The sequence below is a fragment of the Pelodiscus sinensis genome, chromosome 26 (assembly GCF_052426305.1).
Source record: "Pelodiscus sinensis isolate ZL-2025 chromosome 26, ASM5242630v1, whole genome shotgun sequence".
Lineage (NCBI taxonomy): Eukaryota > Metazoa > Chordata > Testudines > Trionychidae > Pelodiscus > Pelodiscus sinensis.
In genome coordinates, this window is record NC_143077.1 from 21881903 (window position 1) to 21901250 (window position 19348).

Consider the following 19348-nt stretch of genomic DNA (forward strand, 5'->3'; position numbering starts at 1 on the left):
ACACATTCCAGAAGGATGGTAGCAACACCTTCACTATCACTACAAAGGTAACAGGAACACACAGACCTTTCAAAGAAAAGGTTAGGATGATGGGTAGGATGTTTTGATCAAGTCATGTACAAGGTAATGGGGGATAACTAGCCACATCAGAGGGCTGTAACTAGCCATGTCAGACGGGCAATATATAACTTGTTTGTACTGGTATACAAAATGGAGTCTCAGAGGCCCAGCCTACGAGAAAGTGGAAGTCCTGCAACTCACCGTGCTGCATCCACTGTCACAGGCCTACATGTGCTACTGTTACTAGACAATTGTCCTGGGAGCTAAGACCTTGCTTTGTCAGCAATAAACCTAACCTAATGCCTTGGAATCTTAACAGATCTCGTGCCCATTGGGAGGTTTGATCAAGGTCTGATGTGCCAGCTCTCTGTACAGGTTTGGGACAGTACACAGAAAACACATGAAACCAAACATCGGACTACAGAGACCACTGTGATCATGTAGTCCAGTGCTTCTCAACCTCACATGCATGTACCCCTGGAGATACTTGGAGATTTTCCAAGGGGTACGTCAACTCATGTATACATTTGCCCACTTTTACAACTGACTACATTAAAAAGCACTAGCAAAGTCACTACAAACTAAACTTTCACACGACTTGTTTCTATTGCTCTGTACTATATACACTGAAATATTTAAGTACAATATAAATATTCCAGTTGATTTTTTAGGATTTTTATGGTAAAAATGAGAACACACAATATTGTGTAAGCAAGTAGTTTTAAAATTAGGTGAAACTCAGTGGCATGCAGGAAACAAAAAAAACACTCCTGAAAGGCAAAAAGTAGTCTGGGAAGGCTTGGAACCACTGATCTAGTCCTGACTTCCTGCACTTTGGCTGAGGTTCTGTGACCTGCATCCACTCCTGAAATAGATCCAGAACCTCTGAATGAGTTACTGATCTCCTCAAATTATACATTTAAAAAGACTTCATGTTTCAGACAATCCACCAAATGAAACCAGCAAGTGACCTGTGTCCCATGTTGCAAACAAAGGCAAAACTCCACCAACGTCTCTGTCAATATGACCTGGGGTGAAATTCCTTCCTGATCTCAAATACATCAATGCAATATTAAATGAGAAACACCAGCCTTCCTGATAACTCTAAATCTAGGGTTTTTTTTTTTTACCTTGGTGGATTGGCTTCAAGTTCTTGGAGCTTCTCTTCCAGCTTCCCTTGTGTTTCTGCCAACTCATCATACTCCTGATAAAAGGTTAAACAAACCCAGTAAAGCATTAGTTTAAATTTCTCTTGTTTTTAAAAAGAAAATGAAGTGCCTATAATGAACTTAGATACAATGATCACAAACTCGGGCTGTACGCGGGCAAACCCAGGCAGGCCCTGGGCTATAGGCAGAGATCCACATTTCAAAGAAAGAATGCAGAAGTGCCTATTGACTAGTCAAAAAACTATCTGATAAGTAAATCCTTATCGGATAGTCGACTAGTCTTTACTATCCTTACCCATAACCATAAAAATTGAACACAAAAGGAAAAAAACAAAAACAATGAACAGTCCTGCAGCACCTTAGAGACTAACAAAAAATTTAGATGGTATCATGAACGTTCATGGGTATAACCCACTTCTTCAGACAAGTGTAGTTTAAAGGATCCAGGTTCCACATAAATAGCAAAGAAAGAGAGGAGATGGTGAGGGAAAGGAGAAAAAATGGGAAAAGAATGGTCAATTACAATGTCCATGTTAAATGAAGCTGACAGAGTGGGTTCTAAGTATTCTTAAGTATCTGCTGTTTGGTTTTTTATGTCATTAGGATGTGGAAAGTAGCAGACACAAAGGATGAGATTTAGCTATTACAAAGTTATGAACAGTAAAGGTTTTGTAATTAAATATTTATATTACGGTAGAGCACACAGGCCCAATACAAATGGAGTTTGATCCATCTCCCACTGAAATCACTCATATGTGTTTCAATGGGTACTGAAGCAGGGCCCTGGATCTTAAGAGTGCTGTATATCACACACATGATGTGTATTTCTGCAGTTAAATGGATTGCAGAGGGGAGACAGGAGGGATGGGAGCCAGTGCTCTCCTGCAGCCAGCTTTTAAGATGATTTCCCACTAGCACCAGCTCCCGCTGATATAGGGGCAGCAAGGGTGCAGTTATGTGCTTGCATAGTCGTTAGGATTAACTGATAAACCCAGGCTTATCAGTTAATTGTTTAAATGACTTTATGCTAACATCCCTAATTGAACCCCAAACTTACTTTCCTGGATTATCAGCAAACACCCAGGTTAGAGAACGTGATAGAATCCATGAGATACAAGACGGTTCAACTCAACCACACTAGTTGTAATGTATTTTGTATTCTAATTTCCTTATTAAAGACTTAATATATGATTTCACTGTTGAATGTATAGTGAGATATTTTCAAAATAAAAGAAAAATTGAAAAATAATCAAGTATGTGCAATACACCCAAGCTGAAAGAATTTTAGAGAAAGACCTTTAGACACAGCTGTGAGAAATATACCGTATTAACTGATGCAGAAGGACTCATTAGTGTAGGCTGTAGACCCAGTGGTCTCCAATCTTTTTATGCCCAAGATTACTTTTTAAATGTCAGAACAAGCCAAGATTTACCCATCCTTCCCCCAAGATCCCACCCCTTCCTTGATGCCCCGCCCTCTCTGTTCTCCTCCTCTCCATCACTTGCTCTTCCCAGCCCTTATACACTCTCAGGGTACAACTACACTGCCGCCGCCCCCCCCCCCCCAATTCTTCTGTAGGAAAAGGTTTTTCCAACATTTGGCCTGTCTAGACTGGGCAAAATTTCAGAAAAACCCCTTCTTTCAGAAGCCCCCTTATTCCTCGTAGAACGAGGAATACAGAGGTTACCAAAAGAGCATGTTTGCTCTTCTGCTAAAAAAAAAAAGCAGAACAACAAATGAGTCCCTTGGACACGGAAGAGTTTTTCTGGGAGACCTCTGAAATCCCAGAAAAACTCCTGCAGTCTAGCCACACATTCACTGGGTTGAGACAGAAGGTGTGGGCTCTGGAGTGAGAATGAGGGTTTTGGGTGTGGTAAGGATGAGAGGTGCAAGCTCTGAGAGGGAATCTGGATGCAGGAGGAGGTGGAGAAGAGGATGCTGGCTCGGGGAGGGGGCTCCAGGCTGGGGAGTATTGGGTACAGGTGGAAGGTTGGGGTACTGAGCAAGCCACAGGCTTGTGGAGGTGAGGGTGCAGGAGTTTGGGTTGAGGTGTGTGAGGGGCTCAGGGCAGGGAAACTGGGAGCATGATGGGCTTAGGACACAGATTTCCGTTGTGTGGACTGTGCAGAAGTGTTATGGCAGAAGACTGAGGATGTGGGGGTGCAGGAGTTTGGGGATGAGAGAGGCTCAGGACGGGGTTCCAGTGTATGATAGGCTCAGATCTAGGGTCTGGGTGCAAGAGTGTTATGATACTGCAGCCAGATGGGGGCTTGGCCCCAATTGGGTATTTGTTGGCCAGGCTTCATTTTTTAAAAAAACATTCTGTCCAACACAAAAAGTTTCAGCATTGTCTTTATTTATGAGAAAGGTGAGGAGCTTGTTTTGAGTCAGGGGTCACTGACCCACAGAAAAGTCAGTTGTGGCCACACAAGTGAGATGCAAAAAAATAACTCCTCCAACCCCCTCTCCCTCACAAACCTCACTAATGTGGCCTCAACTGTGCCAGTGGGACCAGGGGACACAGACTCAGAGCTGGAAGAGACTTCAGAAGGCCATCAAGTCCTGCGCCCTGCCCAACGCAGGTCCAATCCCAACGAAATCAACCTAGACAGGACTTTGTCAAGCCAGGACTTAAACACCTTTAGGGATGGAGACTCCACTACTTCCCTAGGTAACCCATTCCAGTGCTTCACCACCCTCCTAGTGAAAGAGTTTTTCCTAATATCCAACCTGGACCTCTCCCACCACAACTTGAGACCATTGTTCCTTGTTCTGCCATCCATCAACTGAGAAAAGCCTTTCTCCAGCCTCTTTGGAACCTCCCTTCAGGAAACTGAAGGCTGCTATCAAATCGCTCCTCACTCTTCTTTTCTACAGACTAAATAGACCCAACTCCCTCAGCCTCTCCTCGTAGGTCATATGCTCCAGCCCCCTAATCATTTTGGTCGCCCCCCCTGGACCCTGTCCAATACATCCACATCCTTTTTGTAGTGGGGGGCCCAGAACTGGACACAATACTCCAAATGTGGCCTCACCAGAGCAGAGTAAAGAGGAATAATCACATCTCTAGATCTACTGGCAATGCTCCTTTTAATGCACCCTAATATGCCATTAGCCTTCTTGGCTACAAGGGCACCCTGTTGACTCATATCCATCTTCTCATCCACTGGAACCCCCAAGTCCTTTTCTGCAGAACTGCTACTTAGCCAGTTGATCCCCAGCCTGTAACAATGCTTGGGATTCTTCCGTCCCAAGTGCAGGACTCTACACTTGTCCTTGTTGAACCTCATCAGATTTCTTGTGGCCCAATCCTCCAATTTGTCTAAGTCACTCTGGACTCTATCCCTGCCCTCCAGCATGTCTACCTCTCCCCCTAGCTTAGTGTCATCTGCAAGGTTGCTGAGGATGCAATCCATCCCCTCATTCAGGTCATTAATAAAGATTTTGAACAAAACCGGTCCCAGAACCGAGCCTTGGGGCACTCCACTAGAAACTGACCGCCATCCTGACATCGAGCAGTTGACATTCCAGACAGCTTTCTATCCATCTTACTGTCCATTTATCCAATCCACATTCCCTTAACTTGCTGGCAAGAATATTGTGGGAGATCGTATTAAAAGCTTTGCTAAAGTCAAGGTATATCATATCCACTGACTTCCCCATATCCACAGAGCAAGTTACCTCATAGAAGCTAATCAGATTGGTCATGCACAACTTGCCCTTCATGAATCCATGCTGACTATTCCTGATCACCTTCCCCTCTTCCAAGTGCTTCAAAATGGATTACTTGAGAATCCCCTCCATCGTTTTTCCAGGGACATGGTACTGGGGAAGGGTGCTAGTGGTTGCTGGGGGTAGGGGATAGAGTGTCCCCCGCATGCGCTTCCTCCCAGGATTCCTACCACCCCTTCCCCCACCGAGGAGGGAAGCCCTGGCGCACGCCTACTCTGGGGACTCCTACCCCTCACCCCTGGGTTATGGTACTGCACCAGCTGTTTGGGGGAGGGGGAACTGCCAGCACACTTTCTGAAACCCCAGAAATGGCGCGCAGCTGCCGAACTTCCTTCCACTCCGTAGGAAGCCGGCACTTCCTCTACTGTCGTTAGAGTTAGGTAGTGGGGCTTCATGGGGGTAAAAGAAATTGGGGGGGGGGGGGCCTGAACACCTAGCCATCAACTGGTTGAGCCCTCCCGATCAACTCATCGATCGAAATCGACGGGTTGGTGACCACAACTGTAACCAATGCTCCCTCTAATTTTTTTCATCCATCTGTGGAATTAATTTTGTTATGTGCACCAAATTAGAGGTAATTTGCAGATGTGTGCCACCAACAGAAACAAAAACCCTAGACTTAATATATATATTTTTAAAAAGTTACCATAGGGATAATTTCTCCAGGCAGGACGAGTGAGGCATTTTAATTGAAACTTGAGAGAAATAAAAATCATGAAATACACAGACCAATAAAAAAACTCAAACAATAGCACTCTGAAAGAATAAAATTAGAGAATGTGTGTGCAGTAGGAAATACCAAGTAGTAACAAGTGCATGTTAGAAGGTAAAAGAAAGAGACAGCGAGCGAGCGCGCGCTGCTGGGAAAATGTCTGAGACTACACACTCTCTTTAAGCACAGAAGCATTCAGTCTGAAGGCTCATTCAGATCATAGCAGTGGCCAGCTGTTCCATCTAACTCCAGAGCCCTGTTCCTTTTCCCCTGCTCTGCAGAGATGAAGTACAGAGGAGGTGGGGGACACCCTGGCATCGGTGCCTCTGTATCACCCACCCACACTCCGCACAGCAGGCGGATCCTGGGAGCAGCTGGTCAAAGACTCCAAGGCAGAGGGCAATTTTTATTTCCGGTTACACAATGGGGAGACCAACAATTCTGGAGAAAATCAGAAGCCATCAAGGTGCACTCTCTTATAAATTGAAGCCACTTTTCCAGAATTGGAGGGTGGAGGGGAAGAGAGAGAGAAAACATTTAAATAAAAAATTTTTTCCTCAGTGCATCTGAGGGGCTTTTCTATCACAGTGGGTGGTAACTTCCTACCAAAGCAAACTACTCAAAGAGGGCCCCTAGAAAAGGAATAGGGAAGAGGGGCTTGTGACATTGTATTTCACTACCAACAATCCAGGAGTTGGGTGGGAGAAAAATAATTCTAATTTGTTGTGGGATGTCAAAGTTGTCAGTTTTCTTCACCAGGGTGAAATGAATTAAGAGGTATGACAAATAGTCATGACATGTACCAGTAGCTCCTCGTTTACTAGTAAAGCAATTCTACATTTGTGATGGGGTGCCCCCAAATGTCCATTTCTTGACACTTATTAGTGCATGAATATCTGCCACATTGAACAACTGCTACTGAAAATACTTAAGCAGAAATGAAGACAATGAAAATAATCTCTTCAGCAGAGGCTGAAGTATAAGCTTCAACTTGAGGGAAAAGAGCATCCTCAAGATCACTATCAGTGCTCTCAGTGTCTATTTCCAGCTTCTCCTCCCTACCCTGGTTACTTGACTATCCTCTTAAGTCCACCTCCCAAAATTGAACAAGAGGAGGGCACAAGAGCTAATATACCATGGAACATAATCAAACTGATAAACATGGAAATCTGAACAAACTCCACAAAGTACTAGAAAGACCAAGGGGAACGCTTTTAAAGTTCTATTAAGATGTGGGCCCTATTTTCTCAAATTTGGGAAACTATAACATTTTCCATGACTTCATCTGGGATGGATTTGGAGAAGATAGAAAGGGCATAGATGTGAGAAGATGTAAATCAGTGAAGTGATGGGGACTTCTCATTGATTCTCATACCAGGTAATGAACGAAGTAGAACAGAGTTTGAATCTAAGGATTACTCTAGAATGAATGCAATCAGGGAAGCTACCTCAGTTCTCAAGTCTACATCCCATACACGTAGTTTCAAGACCCTAATTCATGATTACTCCTGGTGCTACTTACAGGATTATTCCAAATGTAAGCTATGATTTTATGGTTCTCTGAAGATTAGATTTGGAAGAGACCTCAGAAGGTCATCTAGTTCAACCCCTTGCTCAAAGCAGGACCACACTCAATGAAATCATTCCACTCAGGGCTTTGTTGAGCCTGGCCTTAAAAACCTTTAATGATGGAGATACCACCATCTCCTGGGGCAACCCATTTCAGTGCTTCACCACCCTCCTAGTGAAACAATGTTTCCATATAGCCTACACCTAAATCCCCCTGCCCAAGCTCGACTGTGATCTAAAACTCAACTAATTCACCAACACATTTATGTGCTTTGGCCTGGTGTGATAGGAGCTCATGTAGTCCCATTATTACTTTCCAGAAGGTTCTAACACAGGAAACCTGCACATGAACATTTCAGATCAGTTTTACACAGGCACTTTTTGGAAAGTGTACCTGACAATTCTGCATAATCAGTTTTTCATTCAGCTTTTAAAGACAAACGTTTGTAAGAGAAAACTCTTGTATTCATGGCATTTTGTACCTTGCAGAGGGCAGTAAGATCTCGATGTTTGCTCTTCACAAGGAACTCTGCAGTAATATCCCGAGGTGGTTTCACTTCAGATGCCTCCTTATACTGCTGATGGAGCTCTTTAATCTTCTCTTTTAAATTCACCATCTGGGAAGAGGGAAGGAATGAGGAAAAAACCAAGATTTTGTAACACTAACAGTAAAAAAGAATTCTACTTCAAAAACAGTTATACCACCGTTGGTACTTCCCTGCTTGCTATAAGGGAAAGGGGTTGCAACTTTTGGCTCTCAGCCTGTCATGGCAAGATATTTTGTTGACACTGACCATCCTCAGCCACGACTCCCTTGTTGTTTCCAGTGACTGTGCTTCACGATTCCCAGCCAATGGGAGCTGTGGGAAGAGATGCCTGCAGGCAAAGAACGTGCTAGCCTGAATTCCCTTTAAATTGCACAGGGACTCAAGGAAGATGCACCCTTTGGGCCCCAGCATGGAGCTATCACGGCAGCTCTGTGCCAGGTCAGGGGCCTTGCTCTCTGCCACCACAGCTCCATGCTAGGGCCTGGTGAACATGTCTCTTCTCTACCATGGCACCCAAGTAGGAGCTGCCCCAGGACAGGGACCCCTTTCCTGGCCACCAACCAGCCTACCCATGGCCTGTCCCAATGGAAGAACAGGCACCCTTACTCTGGTTGTGCCTGCTGGAGCTACAGTGGCTTTGCAGATGTGCTTCTCACATGGCCCCAAGCTGCATGGTGGGTGAGCTGAAGGTAATCCTCTCTCCCTGGAACAGCCTGCACCCAGAACCCTTCATCCCTGACTCCATGGCAGAGCCCACACCTCAACCCCATTGGTGCATATAACAAAATTTATTCTACACACGAGCCAATGTTCCCTCTAATCTTTTTCATCCACGTGCAGATTTTTTTCCCATCCACGTGCAGAATAAATATTTTGTGTGAGATGGGACATGTGTGAAAGTGCACCACTAATAGCAACACAAACCTAGCTGCAGGCACTCTCCTAATCAGCTGGATGGCATCTGAATCTTTCCTGAGCAGCTGTACAAATGTATAGCTTAAAGGGAACATTGACATGGACATAAAAAACCACTAGTGCTGGCTGCCTCTTTTCACTTTTTGGTGCTCTTCTTGAGGGCCTGTACGCCATTTATATTTAAGCCTCTTGTAAAGAACCATTTCTGCCATGATGGTTATAGTGAAACAAGATGATGTCTATATAAACTGACTACTTTCCCTGATCCTTTTACTTGTTTGTCTTTTGACTGAGGTTCTCAGAAGAGAAAGTGTCCTTCAGTGTTTTGAAAGCCCCAGCTTAACAAAATAACTAGCTTCTTTGGGGCTTGCTTGTCACAACACAATTACTCCTTGTGGACCAAAAAGCATATTAATTTGTGAATAGTGTTGCTGCTCTCCTTATTGATAAAATCCAGATTTCTTGAAGTGTGTTCCTTTCCACATAAACGTGAAATGTAATGATGGCCATTAGTTTCTGAAATCAGAGTCTTTGTCAAGTCCCTAGTAATTCTGTCTAGTGCATTTGTAAGAGAAGGAAGTGACAGGAGAGCATTATATCCAATGTGTGCAAGAATGGGAGAAGTCTGACCTTGTTAAGGAGATCTTTCAGCTCCTCTTGTGTTTTTACAATCTTCTTCCAATGTTCAATCTGTTCATCCTTCACATGCTTCTCTTGAAGTCTAGGGGTGGGGAACAGAAGCCAGAGACTGTTTTAACCTGGAAATCCTACAAAGCTATAGGGCTCTCTCTTGATTGTCTAAGCTATGAATGTAAAGTAGTAAAGCCAAGTGTCATTTCAGTCAAGTCATGGTTATTTTTCCAGCAAATGTACAACTCATGGAAAGAAAGCAGCTGGTTAGCTAGTAGCTAAGTATAGGACACCTACAAAAGCCAAAGGGCACCAATTCTTTCTTGCAGGAAATGTTTCCAAAAAAAAGGATTCAAATAAGCAGACTTTGTGCTATAAGACACCATTGTGCTCAGTCAAATGTTCATTTACTACTGTATCACTAATGGAAGAGGAATTTTCAAGGCTGATACAAGTTAAGGCAAAATTTCTCACCTTGGGTCTACAAAGCAGTTTGTTAATACTAAAAACGTGCAAAGGGTGTGCCTTGGGCAGAAGCAGAGGTAGGCGAGAGCCAGTACACACAGGGAGCTGGCTCCTCATGCGTACCAGCTCCTGTGGCCAAACTAGCTATGAAGTGGACCTGGACTGATGACAGAGACAGCCCTGGACTTTCACATGAAATAAACAAATTAAGATGGATTGCAGGAAAGAGACTTCATTCAGAGACCTAACAAGTGAGGGACTTCCACTTAGTGAGACAGGTGGTTCTGGTGGAGGGTTTTCTGCTATCCAGCAGCATTTGCTGGACCAATGCTGAGCAAGCATCCTCCTCAGGGATCTGCCACATAAATCAAACTGTTAGGTGTAAGAAGCCAGGATTCACGTGAAGCAACCTTCATTGGCTGTGGGAATCAGGTCTGGACATTGTGGGAGTCCCAATGGATTGCCACCAAGAGACGGAGAAGTGTGCCAAACCAGTGCTAATGTGGCCACATGAGAGCCATCCAAATAATTCTCAAGTTGTGTCTCAATCTTTAGTACGACCGTGGCTTCAGTGTCCTCAGTGACAACTGCAGCTCTAGGGAAGATTCACAGCATTCCAGCTCTGGTAAGGAAGGGGAGAAGCAGGAAGAGAGCGCAAATCAGCAGATTTGTGGCACTCCAAAAGTGCTTGGAGGGAGGGGGACAAGTAGGAAGTGCCGAGCTACAGTGCACAAGAGGTGTGTGAAGTAAGGATGTTAAATTCATCAAGTAATTTCCATAGACTACTCAACCAGCTGACAGGCACTTCTGCATTCCTCCTTTGAAGTGTACGAGAGACCCTGGTGGGGCTCTTGTACATTTCAGAGGAGGAATGCAAACTCTTGTGTGCAGCCCAGGGCCAGTGGGAAGTCCTGCTGACTTCAGGCTGTACCTTCAAGTGTCCCCAGCAGGGGTCTTGTGCATATCAGAGTCCCCTATAGCCTCTGCAGACCTTACACTTCTCAACGTGAGCCTTCCCAAGGCAGTTTAAACAGGCTGAAAGTAAGTTGTTCACTGGCATAGGAAAAGCCCAGATTAAAGCACTCCCTTCAGGTTGGTGTCTGCAAACTTTAGATAACGGTAGAGGTAATACTCTTGTAAATTGAGGAACATATTGAACAGAACCAGACCCAGAACGGACCCCTGCAGGACCACACTCAATATGCCCCTCCAGCTTAAATGTGAAACATTAACAGATAGGAAAACAATTTCCAGGGTTGTGCTCCACTCTGATATTCCAGTAATTCTCAACCTATTTGCCATTATGGGTGCCATTCATGCAACCTACAAAGGTTTACATGAACCTCGTTCAGGATCACCTGTATGTCCATGAGCTTATCAAATGGGCCACAGTTGTGTGGTGATTGGGCCACAAATCACCAGTGGACTGCAGAATGAAAATATCTGCCATATTTCTTCCTTTTTTTATGAGAAGGTCACATGAGACACTATTTTAAAATCTTATGAGAGATAGACATAGTGTATCACTTTCTCCCTATCCACAAGCCTTGTTACAGGTTAAAGGATGCCATTAGGTTGGGTTGATATGATTTAATCTTGACTGTTAAATATATTATCTTGTAAATGTTTGTAAATTGCTTGCTTATTTGTTCTTTCTGGGTAGCAAAGTTAAGATCACTGGCCTGCAATTCCCTAGGTTGGCCTTATTTCTCTTTTTATAGATATGAACTAGATTTGTCCTCTACTGGTCCTCTGGAATTTCCCTCATTCCTAAGTTTATAGATAGGATGGTATGATGAAACTACCTGCAATGTCATATCATCAAACCATGACTGGTAGTTGCAAATATCTTCAGTGGCTGGTGAAGGGACACTAGCTGGGGAGGACAGTCACTATAGAGAATTCTTTCCCAGACATCTGGCTGCTGGATCCTGCCAAAATACTCAGTATCTGTATCTGGGATTGGGAAGGAATTTCGCCAGTCTAACAGGGAAGAGACCCTGAGCATTTTTCGTCTTCCTCTGCAGCACAGGTCACTTGCAGGTTTAAACTAGCGCAAATGGATTCTTTAACATGAAGTCTTTTATTGTGAACTTCAGTAACAGAGAGAACTATTACAGGAGTGAGTGGACGAGATTCTGTCATCTGCGATGTGCAGGACGTCAGACTAGATGATCATGATGGTCCCTCCTGGCCTTAAAAAGTTCATGAGTCTATCAATTTCTATCAGCAAAGCATGAGGGCACTTACTGTATGACAACCTCCAGAGCCTGTCCTAAGGAGACTGGTTTGTTATTGAGGACATTGAAGTCCAGCTGATGACTGAGATAGGAGGTGGCCTCCAGCAAACGGTTGAATTCCTGCTCTACCATTTCATCTTTCTCCTTAGGAACCTGGAAGTCAAAGAACAGATTTGTCTCTGTAAATAATTTTTTTTTAAAAAAAAAGCACAAGACACCACAGTTCCAAGATCAGGAACATTTAATTAAGAAGTCCAGAAAGACTTCAGAGCGATGGAGCTTATACCTCTTTTTCCATTGTGATATTAATTCCACTACAACATAACACAATTTGCCTCCAATCCTTCCTCCTCAAAATGTGAGCATTGTACATGGCAATGAAGTAATATGCAAAAAAGCAAGGCAGAGCACAGATACAATGTCACGCTGGTGATGACAATAATTGCTGTGCTGACCTAAGTCACATCCTTTTGAAAAAACTTCAGCAAACAAAAAGAAGATAGGGCAGGCACCTGTAAGTTTTGAAGTCTTCAATACTTCAAAATGATTAGAAAAGCTCAATATGCAGGGCATTGAGCAATAATCTGCCAAGTTCTTCTCTCACCTCTGAACTGGCACACTGGCAACTAGCACTGTTTACTGGTCTCCCCATGACTGCAAAAAATGTTAGTAGAAAAAGGATGAAATCAAACAAGTCAGGTACAATGGCTCACCTGTGGGCCATGTTTACGTTCTTTGGACACTGAGTAGGTATAACCCTGCTCTTCTGAGCAGTATGTCACCTCCCAACAAGGCTTAGTACACAGCAAGTCTCCAGAGAGGGCCTGCGGAATGCTGATCAGACAGAAGGAAAGTACTACACATGAGAGAGCTTGGCTGCAGATAACTAGCGCAACTAGTGCCCTCTGCCACCTCACCTATTTCTGGAGGAAATGGAGCACTGCTGTTAGCTTGCTAAGTTTTTCAATCTTACTGTGTAGTAAGGGAGATTTGTTTAAACACTTTTGGTGTTGCTACTGGGACACTACAGAACCTTCACCACTGCAGTACATGGAACCATAGCTGTTCTACAGGCCACTGCTTGAGGCCTTCCTTGCCCCACTAAATGGCAATGGCAACTGCTGTGCCAAGTGCATAGCAGCACAGTCGACCTAATAAATGCAAGGAGAAGCCTTGTGGAGCCTCTTCCTGAGTTCCAATAACATGACAAATGCTCTAAGGAGCTTTAGCAGTCAGTCTGGTAAGTGAGAGTGAGGAAATTAGGTGGGGAAACCTCCAGAACTAGGAGTCTGTGCACAAAGAAAAAAAGGAGTGAGAACACAGGATGGGGAAGAACAAAGGGGTCAAAGAAAGGAGGAGAGAAAACAGCAACCACCATAAAGGTGGGCAAGTGAGCAGAGAAAGTGCTAGATAGCATGTGCCAGGCTCACAGAAAGTCCTCTGGAAGCTAAGGACAGACACAGGGTTATTTTCTCCAGGACACAATTCCAGAAGGTATGGGGCACCTCTCTATCATCCTTAGTTCAGTAAATCCTCGATGTGACCATCACATTGCAGAGTGGCTCTCCTAATACCCTCTCAAAAGCTGCTTTCTAAGGAAGGCCTGAACAATTCCCTAACAGCACTGGGTGGTGAACTGCAACTTGTCTCCTGTGTATGTAGTGAAGGTGAGGGTTAATCAAAATGCCTTGTACAGAGCACAGAGTAGCAGATTTCATACCCTTCCGCCTGGATAGAGATGGGCTGTAACCTCAGTTGCTGCTGATGATAGGGAAGACGGAGACACAAACTGAGGAAGTTCATAGTGAAGTGGTGACTGCACTTTGGCTCCAGTACTAGTCGAGGCATATTTAAAGGGACACTGTCAAGGCTGTTGGTCCAGCATAAGACCTAAGTATTTCTTTTCAGTCTACATAGTCAGTGTAAATTTTTTCTCCCCTAAAACTATTCGAAGTTATCTGCCCAACATTCATGAGCAACCATCAAGTCAATGTGAATGTACCAATGAAGGGAAAAAAAGTGTTCAGTAACAAATTATTTCAATTTTAAACTCAGATTATTATAAACAATAACAAAAGGGATTTTAAAAAATTGTAAGTAATACCTTGACAGTGTCCTTTTAACCATTGCAGCAGAAAGAGAAATAAATAATAAATAGGCTAAAAGCTGTTTCAAGGTAAATTGTGTACAATAGGGTAAAATCAAAACAAGGTCTAACGCATTGCAGAAGCACCGATCACTTTTTAGCAGTAACAACAACAGACAGACAGACAGACAGACTGTGGTAAGTCAGAAGAGAGAAAACCAAGAGTGAATGCAAGAATGAATCAGCTTGAAGCAGTTCGTATGTGCATTTAGGGTAAAACAAGGCTAAAGAAACAGTAAAGACAGGATACAAATGGAGAACAAAGAATGATGCTGAACAATCACACCATGCTTGAGCAAGCAAATTTAAACAATCCTGTCCTTTTATTGCATATCTGCAGTTATCGTCTCTTCAGTGTAGTCAATTTCAATGTATGCAACATCCGTGTACTGTATGCAACAATGCTGCACTGTGGAAGTAAAGGTACTATCAAGTACATGCTGTAAATTCCAGCTTTGAATAAATCGAGCAAATGATGGTGACGGGGAAAAATGAGAATTCTATTTACACAAATATTCTGACAAGAAAAGAAACTCAGACAGAGAGACTCAATGGGATTTGGAAAGATAGCTTGTTCATGATAAGTTTTCAAGTAACATTAGTACCATATTAACAGTCCTGGAGATTGAAGTATTCTGCTCAGCTACAGAGCAGTTACAGCACAGGGATCAGTACTTTCCCTTATAATAGTAGCTAGAAAGGGAAATTATGGAGTACATTAAGGAAGTATAAGATGCCACATTATATAAAATAATTGAGGGAAATGATGTAGGTGAGGCAAATTCTTTAATTGGACCAACTTGCTGAAGAGACAAGTTTTTGAGCTTACACAGAGCTCTTCTTTAGGCCTGGGTGATGTACTCAGTATTAGAATATTGAGCATAAGCAGTTAATACATATTTCAAGGGACCATTCAAGATCAACTGGCCAGTTAACACCTCTCACACCAACAGAAGTTTGTCCAAAAAAGCTATTACCTCACCCACCTAATCTAACATCCTAAAATCAAACATTAAATAATTCAGAACATCTACAATATGAACAATCTGTGTCACAATTTTCACACGAGATGTAAAAAAGAAAGATTAATTGGGAGTTTACAGTGAATGTTCCTATTCAAGGAATTGAGGCAGTACACTGGAAACCTCTTGAAATGCTGTTGAGGCAACCCACCTCTCTCACCTTCCCCTTCTTGAAGGGCTCTGATCGTATAAAAGGAGATGTAATCTCAATCGCCTTTTCATTCCCGTACACTAACTCAAGAATTAAGATTCCAGTGAAATGAGGAAGAAAGGTGGAGATATAAACATGCTGAGGATCATCTGGATAAATGCCAGTTACTGGGAAGTAGTATTCTTTTCTTGACTGACCTCTGCACATTCCCAGTTGTGATAGTTTAGCCAGCAGTGTAACTCCAAGGAAGGTTACGCTGAGGAGTCACGGTGAACTAGCATCACAACTGCCAAAACAAGCATCAACAAAGAAGAATGGAGGCCAAAACCTCAGAGTTACAGTTTATAGTTCTGTATTTTACTCCTGAAGGCAAAGCTCTATGACATATTTTTTTCAAACCATTTTTAGGGAAAAGTCTGTTTTTTAAAATTTGCCAACTTACAGCTTGTCCGTTGGCTTCATAAAGCGGGCATTTTTGTTTTATCTTAGCCAGTTCCATATTTACTTGTTTGCTGACCACAGCCATTGGATTCCCTCCTGGAAGAGATTGTGAGAGTAAATCTGACATTCATGCATAGAATAAAAAGGTGTCTGAAAATAAAACAATAAATACAATTCTGAGCAGTCATTCTAATAAAACATTAACTCGGGGCTACTCAATACGCAGCCCAGGGGCCGCATTAACAGGTGTGTTGTGAGCAAGACATGAGAAGTCATTCTTCCACTCTACTCTGTGCTGGTTAGGCCTCAGCTGGAGTATTGTGTCCAGTTCTGGGCACCACATTTCAAGAAAGATGTGGAGAAATTGGAGAGGGTCCAGAGAAGAGAAACAAGAATGATTAAAGGTCTAGAGAACATGACCTATGAAGGAAGGCTGAAGGAATTGGGTTTGTTTAGTTTAGAAAAGAGAAGACTGAGAGGGGGACATGATAGCGGTTTTCAGGTATCTAAAAGGATGTCATAAGTAGGGGGAGAAAACTTGTTCATCTTGGTCTCTGAGGATAGAACAAGAAGCAATAGGCTTAAACTGAAGTAAGGGTATGTCTACACTGCAAAGTTAATTCGAAATAACAGCCGTTATTTTGAATTAACTTTAATAGCGCATATACATGCAAACCCCTATTTCAAATTTAATTCGAAATAGCGGTGACCTTAATTCGAATTTGGTAAACCTCATTCTATGAGGAGTAACGCCAAATTCAAAATAGCTATTTCGAATTAAGTGCTGTGTAGACACTTACAGGCAGTCCCCAACTTACACGGATCCGACATATGTCGGATCCGCACTTACGAACGGGGCTTTTCTCACCCTGGAGCTCACGGGCGGCAGGTCGCCACCCGTGTCCTCTGGGGCGAGAAAAGCTTCTCCCGGTCTCCCTGGTCTGCTTGGGGTGCTGGGGGGGTCCAGCAAAGCCGCTGGACCCCCCCCTGCAGACCAGGGACACTTGAGCAAAGCCACCGCCTGGGCGGCTTTGCTCGTTTGCCCGGGAGCAAAGCCGCCCAGGCAGCAGGGCTCCCGCCGCCTGGGCGGCTTTGCTCCCGGGCAAAGGAGCAAAGCTGCCCAGGCGGCGGCTTTGCTCGGGTGTCCCTGGTCTGCTGGGGGGGGGGCCCCAGCGGCTTTGCTGGACCCCCCCAGCACCCCAGGGAGACAGGAGCAAAGCTGCACAGGCAGCGGGGTCTCTCTGCCTGTGCAGCTTTACTCGGGTCTCCCTGGTCTGCTGGGGGGGGAGGGGGCGCAGCTAGTGCGCCCCCTCCCTGCCCCCAGCAGACCAGGCTTTTGTTGCGGGACGCCTCAGGTAGAGCAGCTAGGGTGCTGCCGGGTTGGTCCTGTGGGAACCTACCGGGCAGCGCCCCAGCTGTTCTGTCCCAGGCTCCAGGTTCAGCAGCTGTTGAAACTGATCAGGCTGATTCCAGGAGCAGCTCTGCCTCCGGCTTCCTGTAGTCAGCCCCTTGTCAGTTTCAGTGGCAGCAGCTGAATCTGGAGCCAGTTCCGACTTACATACAAATTCAACTTAACAAACCAACCTCTAGTCCCTATCTTGTACGTAACCCGGGGACTGCCTGTAATTCGAAATAGGGGGCCTCCAGCCCTTCCCAGGGAGCCCTGGCGGCCACTCTGGGCACAACCAGGAAAACTTACTCTCCTCTCCCCCAGCCCCAGAACCATTAAAGGGGTAGACCCAAGTCACAGTGCCTGTGCCAGCTCCAAGCCTGCCAGCCCAGAGCCAGCAGTGGCCACCGAGGCCCCTGACCCAGTGGCCCCAAAACATGAGCCAGCCAGCCACTGGCAGCCAGCCCTCCACCACTCCCCAGGAGCAGTCTGCCAGCTCCCAGGAGCCTGACAGGGACTAGAGAAGGCAGGCGCCTTCCTGGTCCAGGGTGGAGATCATGGACCTTATTCAGGTGGGGGAGGGGGGGCAGGATGCCCCCAACATCCATGATCTCCGCACTAGACGGAGGAACGCGGTCATCTATGGCAGGATAGCTGCCAGCCTGGCCACCAAAGGCCACATGGAAACTCAGGAGCAGGTTAGCATGGAAGTCAAGTTGGTCCAGCCAGACCCCCAACCCTGAGCTTCCCCTCCCCCTTCTTCCCCTTGCTTGCCCCTTCCAGCTCCCTCCTCCTAGGTTTCCCCCTCCCATCTCCCACCCACTCTCTTCCCCTCTCCCACCTCCTTTTCCCAGTCTCCCCAGAGGTTCATCCTCCCCCTCCCTACCACCAGTTTTGTTCAATAAACCCAGTTTCTATTTTTGAACACGTGTCTTTTAATTGACATCAGGAAGGGGGGCTAGGGAGGGGTAAGTGGAAGGATGAGGGAGGAATGGGGCACAAGCCACCGGTGGGGAGGACCAGGGAGGCTCTGAGGGCTCCTCGGGTTGGACGCTCTCCCTCAGGGCCTCCTGGATCCTGACAGCCCCCCCATGGACCCACTTTGCTGTCCCTCATCGAGATAGATAAGCAAGTGGAGAATCTGTGAACTCTCTGTCCAGGGTGTGAGTAGGTTCCCTTTAAGCACAGAGCTCAGTTAGCCTCAGGCAGCAGCCCCACGCACTAAGTCCTAACCCGATGCCCTGCCGGCACTGGTTCCGGACAGCCTTAACTTTGGTTCAGAGTCCGCTCAGTGTGGACGTGCTATTTCGAAACAGCAAAACGCTATTTTGAAATAGTTTTTGTGCATAGATGTGTTATTTCTACACTGCAGCGCTAAGGGAGGCTTGGGTTGGACATTAGGAAAAAGTTCCTAACTGTCAGGGTGGTTAAACACTGGAATAAATTGTCCAGGGATGTTGTGGAATCTCCATCTCTGGAGAGATTTAAGAGTAGGTTAGATAAATGTCTATCAGGGATGGTCTAGACCAACGGTTCTCAACCATGGGTCTTATGGCTCCCCAAGGGCCACACCCTACCTCTAGGGGGCCACATGGAAAAAATGGAACATTAGGTAAATTATGTACCTTTTTTCCAACTAACAGCGGCTATGAGAGGCGCCACAGAGGTAAACGAGGCTCAGAAGGGGGTCATGAGCAAAAAATGGTTGAGAAACACTAGACTAGACTGGACACAATGACGTTTCGAGGTCTCTTCCAGTCCTAATATTCTATGATTCTACAGCCCGCAGCCCATTTGTTTCTGGCCTGTGGGTGGAAGCTAAAACAAAAAAGTAATCAATATAATGGACTTCTGTTGATATGCGCTTAGTAGTTAAATTCCTGGACTATCATTGCTCATTAAAAGTGCTATCATATGGGTGGAAATCAGGTAAATATTACATTTTATTAATATCAGAAAAACTGACTTAAATGGGGCCTGCGTGTTGTGTAGTCTTGCCATAATTTTTTTATTCATGCCCGTCAGTGTGAAAGAAGCTATCTGCATATATATTTGCATGTATCTGCAACCACACTTAAGTTGCAGCCCTTGGCATGTACTGTGAGTATCATTGTGACCGCTGGGGCTTCCAGAGTTGAGTAGCCCTGTATTAACTAT

General features: G+C 44.9%; 1 protein-coding gene across 2 annotated transcripts in view; it reads right to left on the reverse strand.

Moving 5' to 3' along the window:
* The window catches only part of KDM1A (lysine demethylase 1A), a 143575-nt gene that overhangs the window by 52618 nt on the left and 71609 nt on the right, over positions 1–19348 (reverse strand). For both annotated transcript variants that reach the window (XM_075908909.2, XM_075908908.2), the window contains 5 exons: positions 15803–15897; positions 12052–12194; positions 9337–9427; positions 7726–7860; positions 1191–1264 (listed from right to left, as the gene is read on the reverse strand). In XM_075908909.2, the coding sequence (XP_075765024.1) occupies positions 1191–1264; positions 7726–7860; positions 9337–9427; positions 12052–12194; positions 15803–15897 (538 nt within the window). The remainder of the gene's footprint in view (positions 1–1190; positions 1265–7725; positions 7861–9336; positions 9428–12051; positions 12195–15802; positions 15898–19348) is intronic.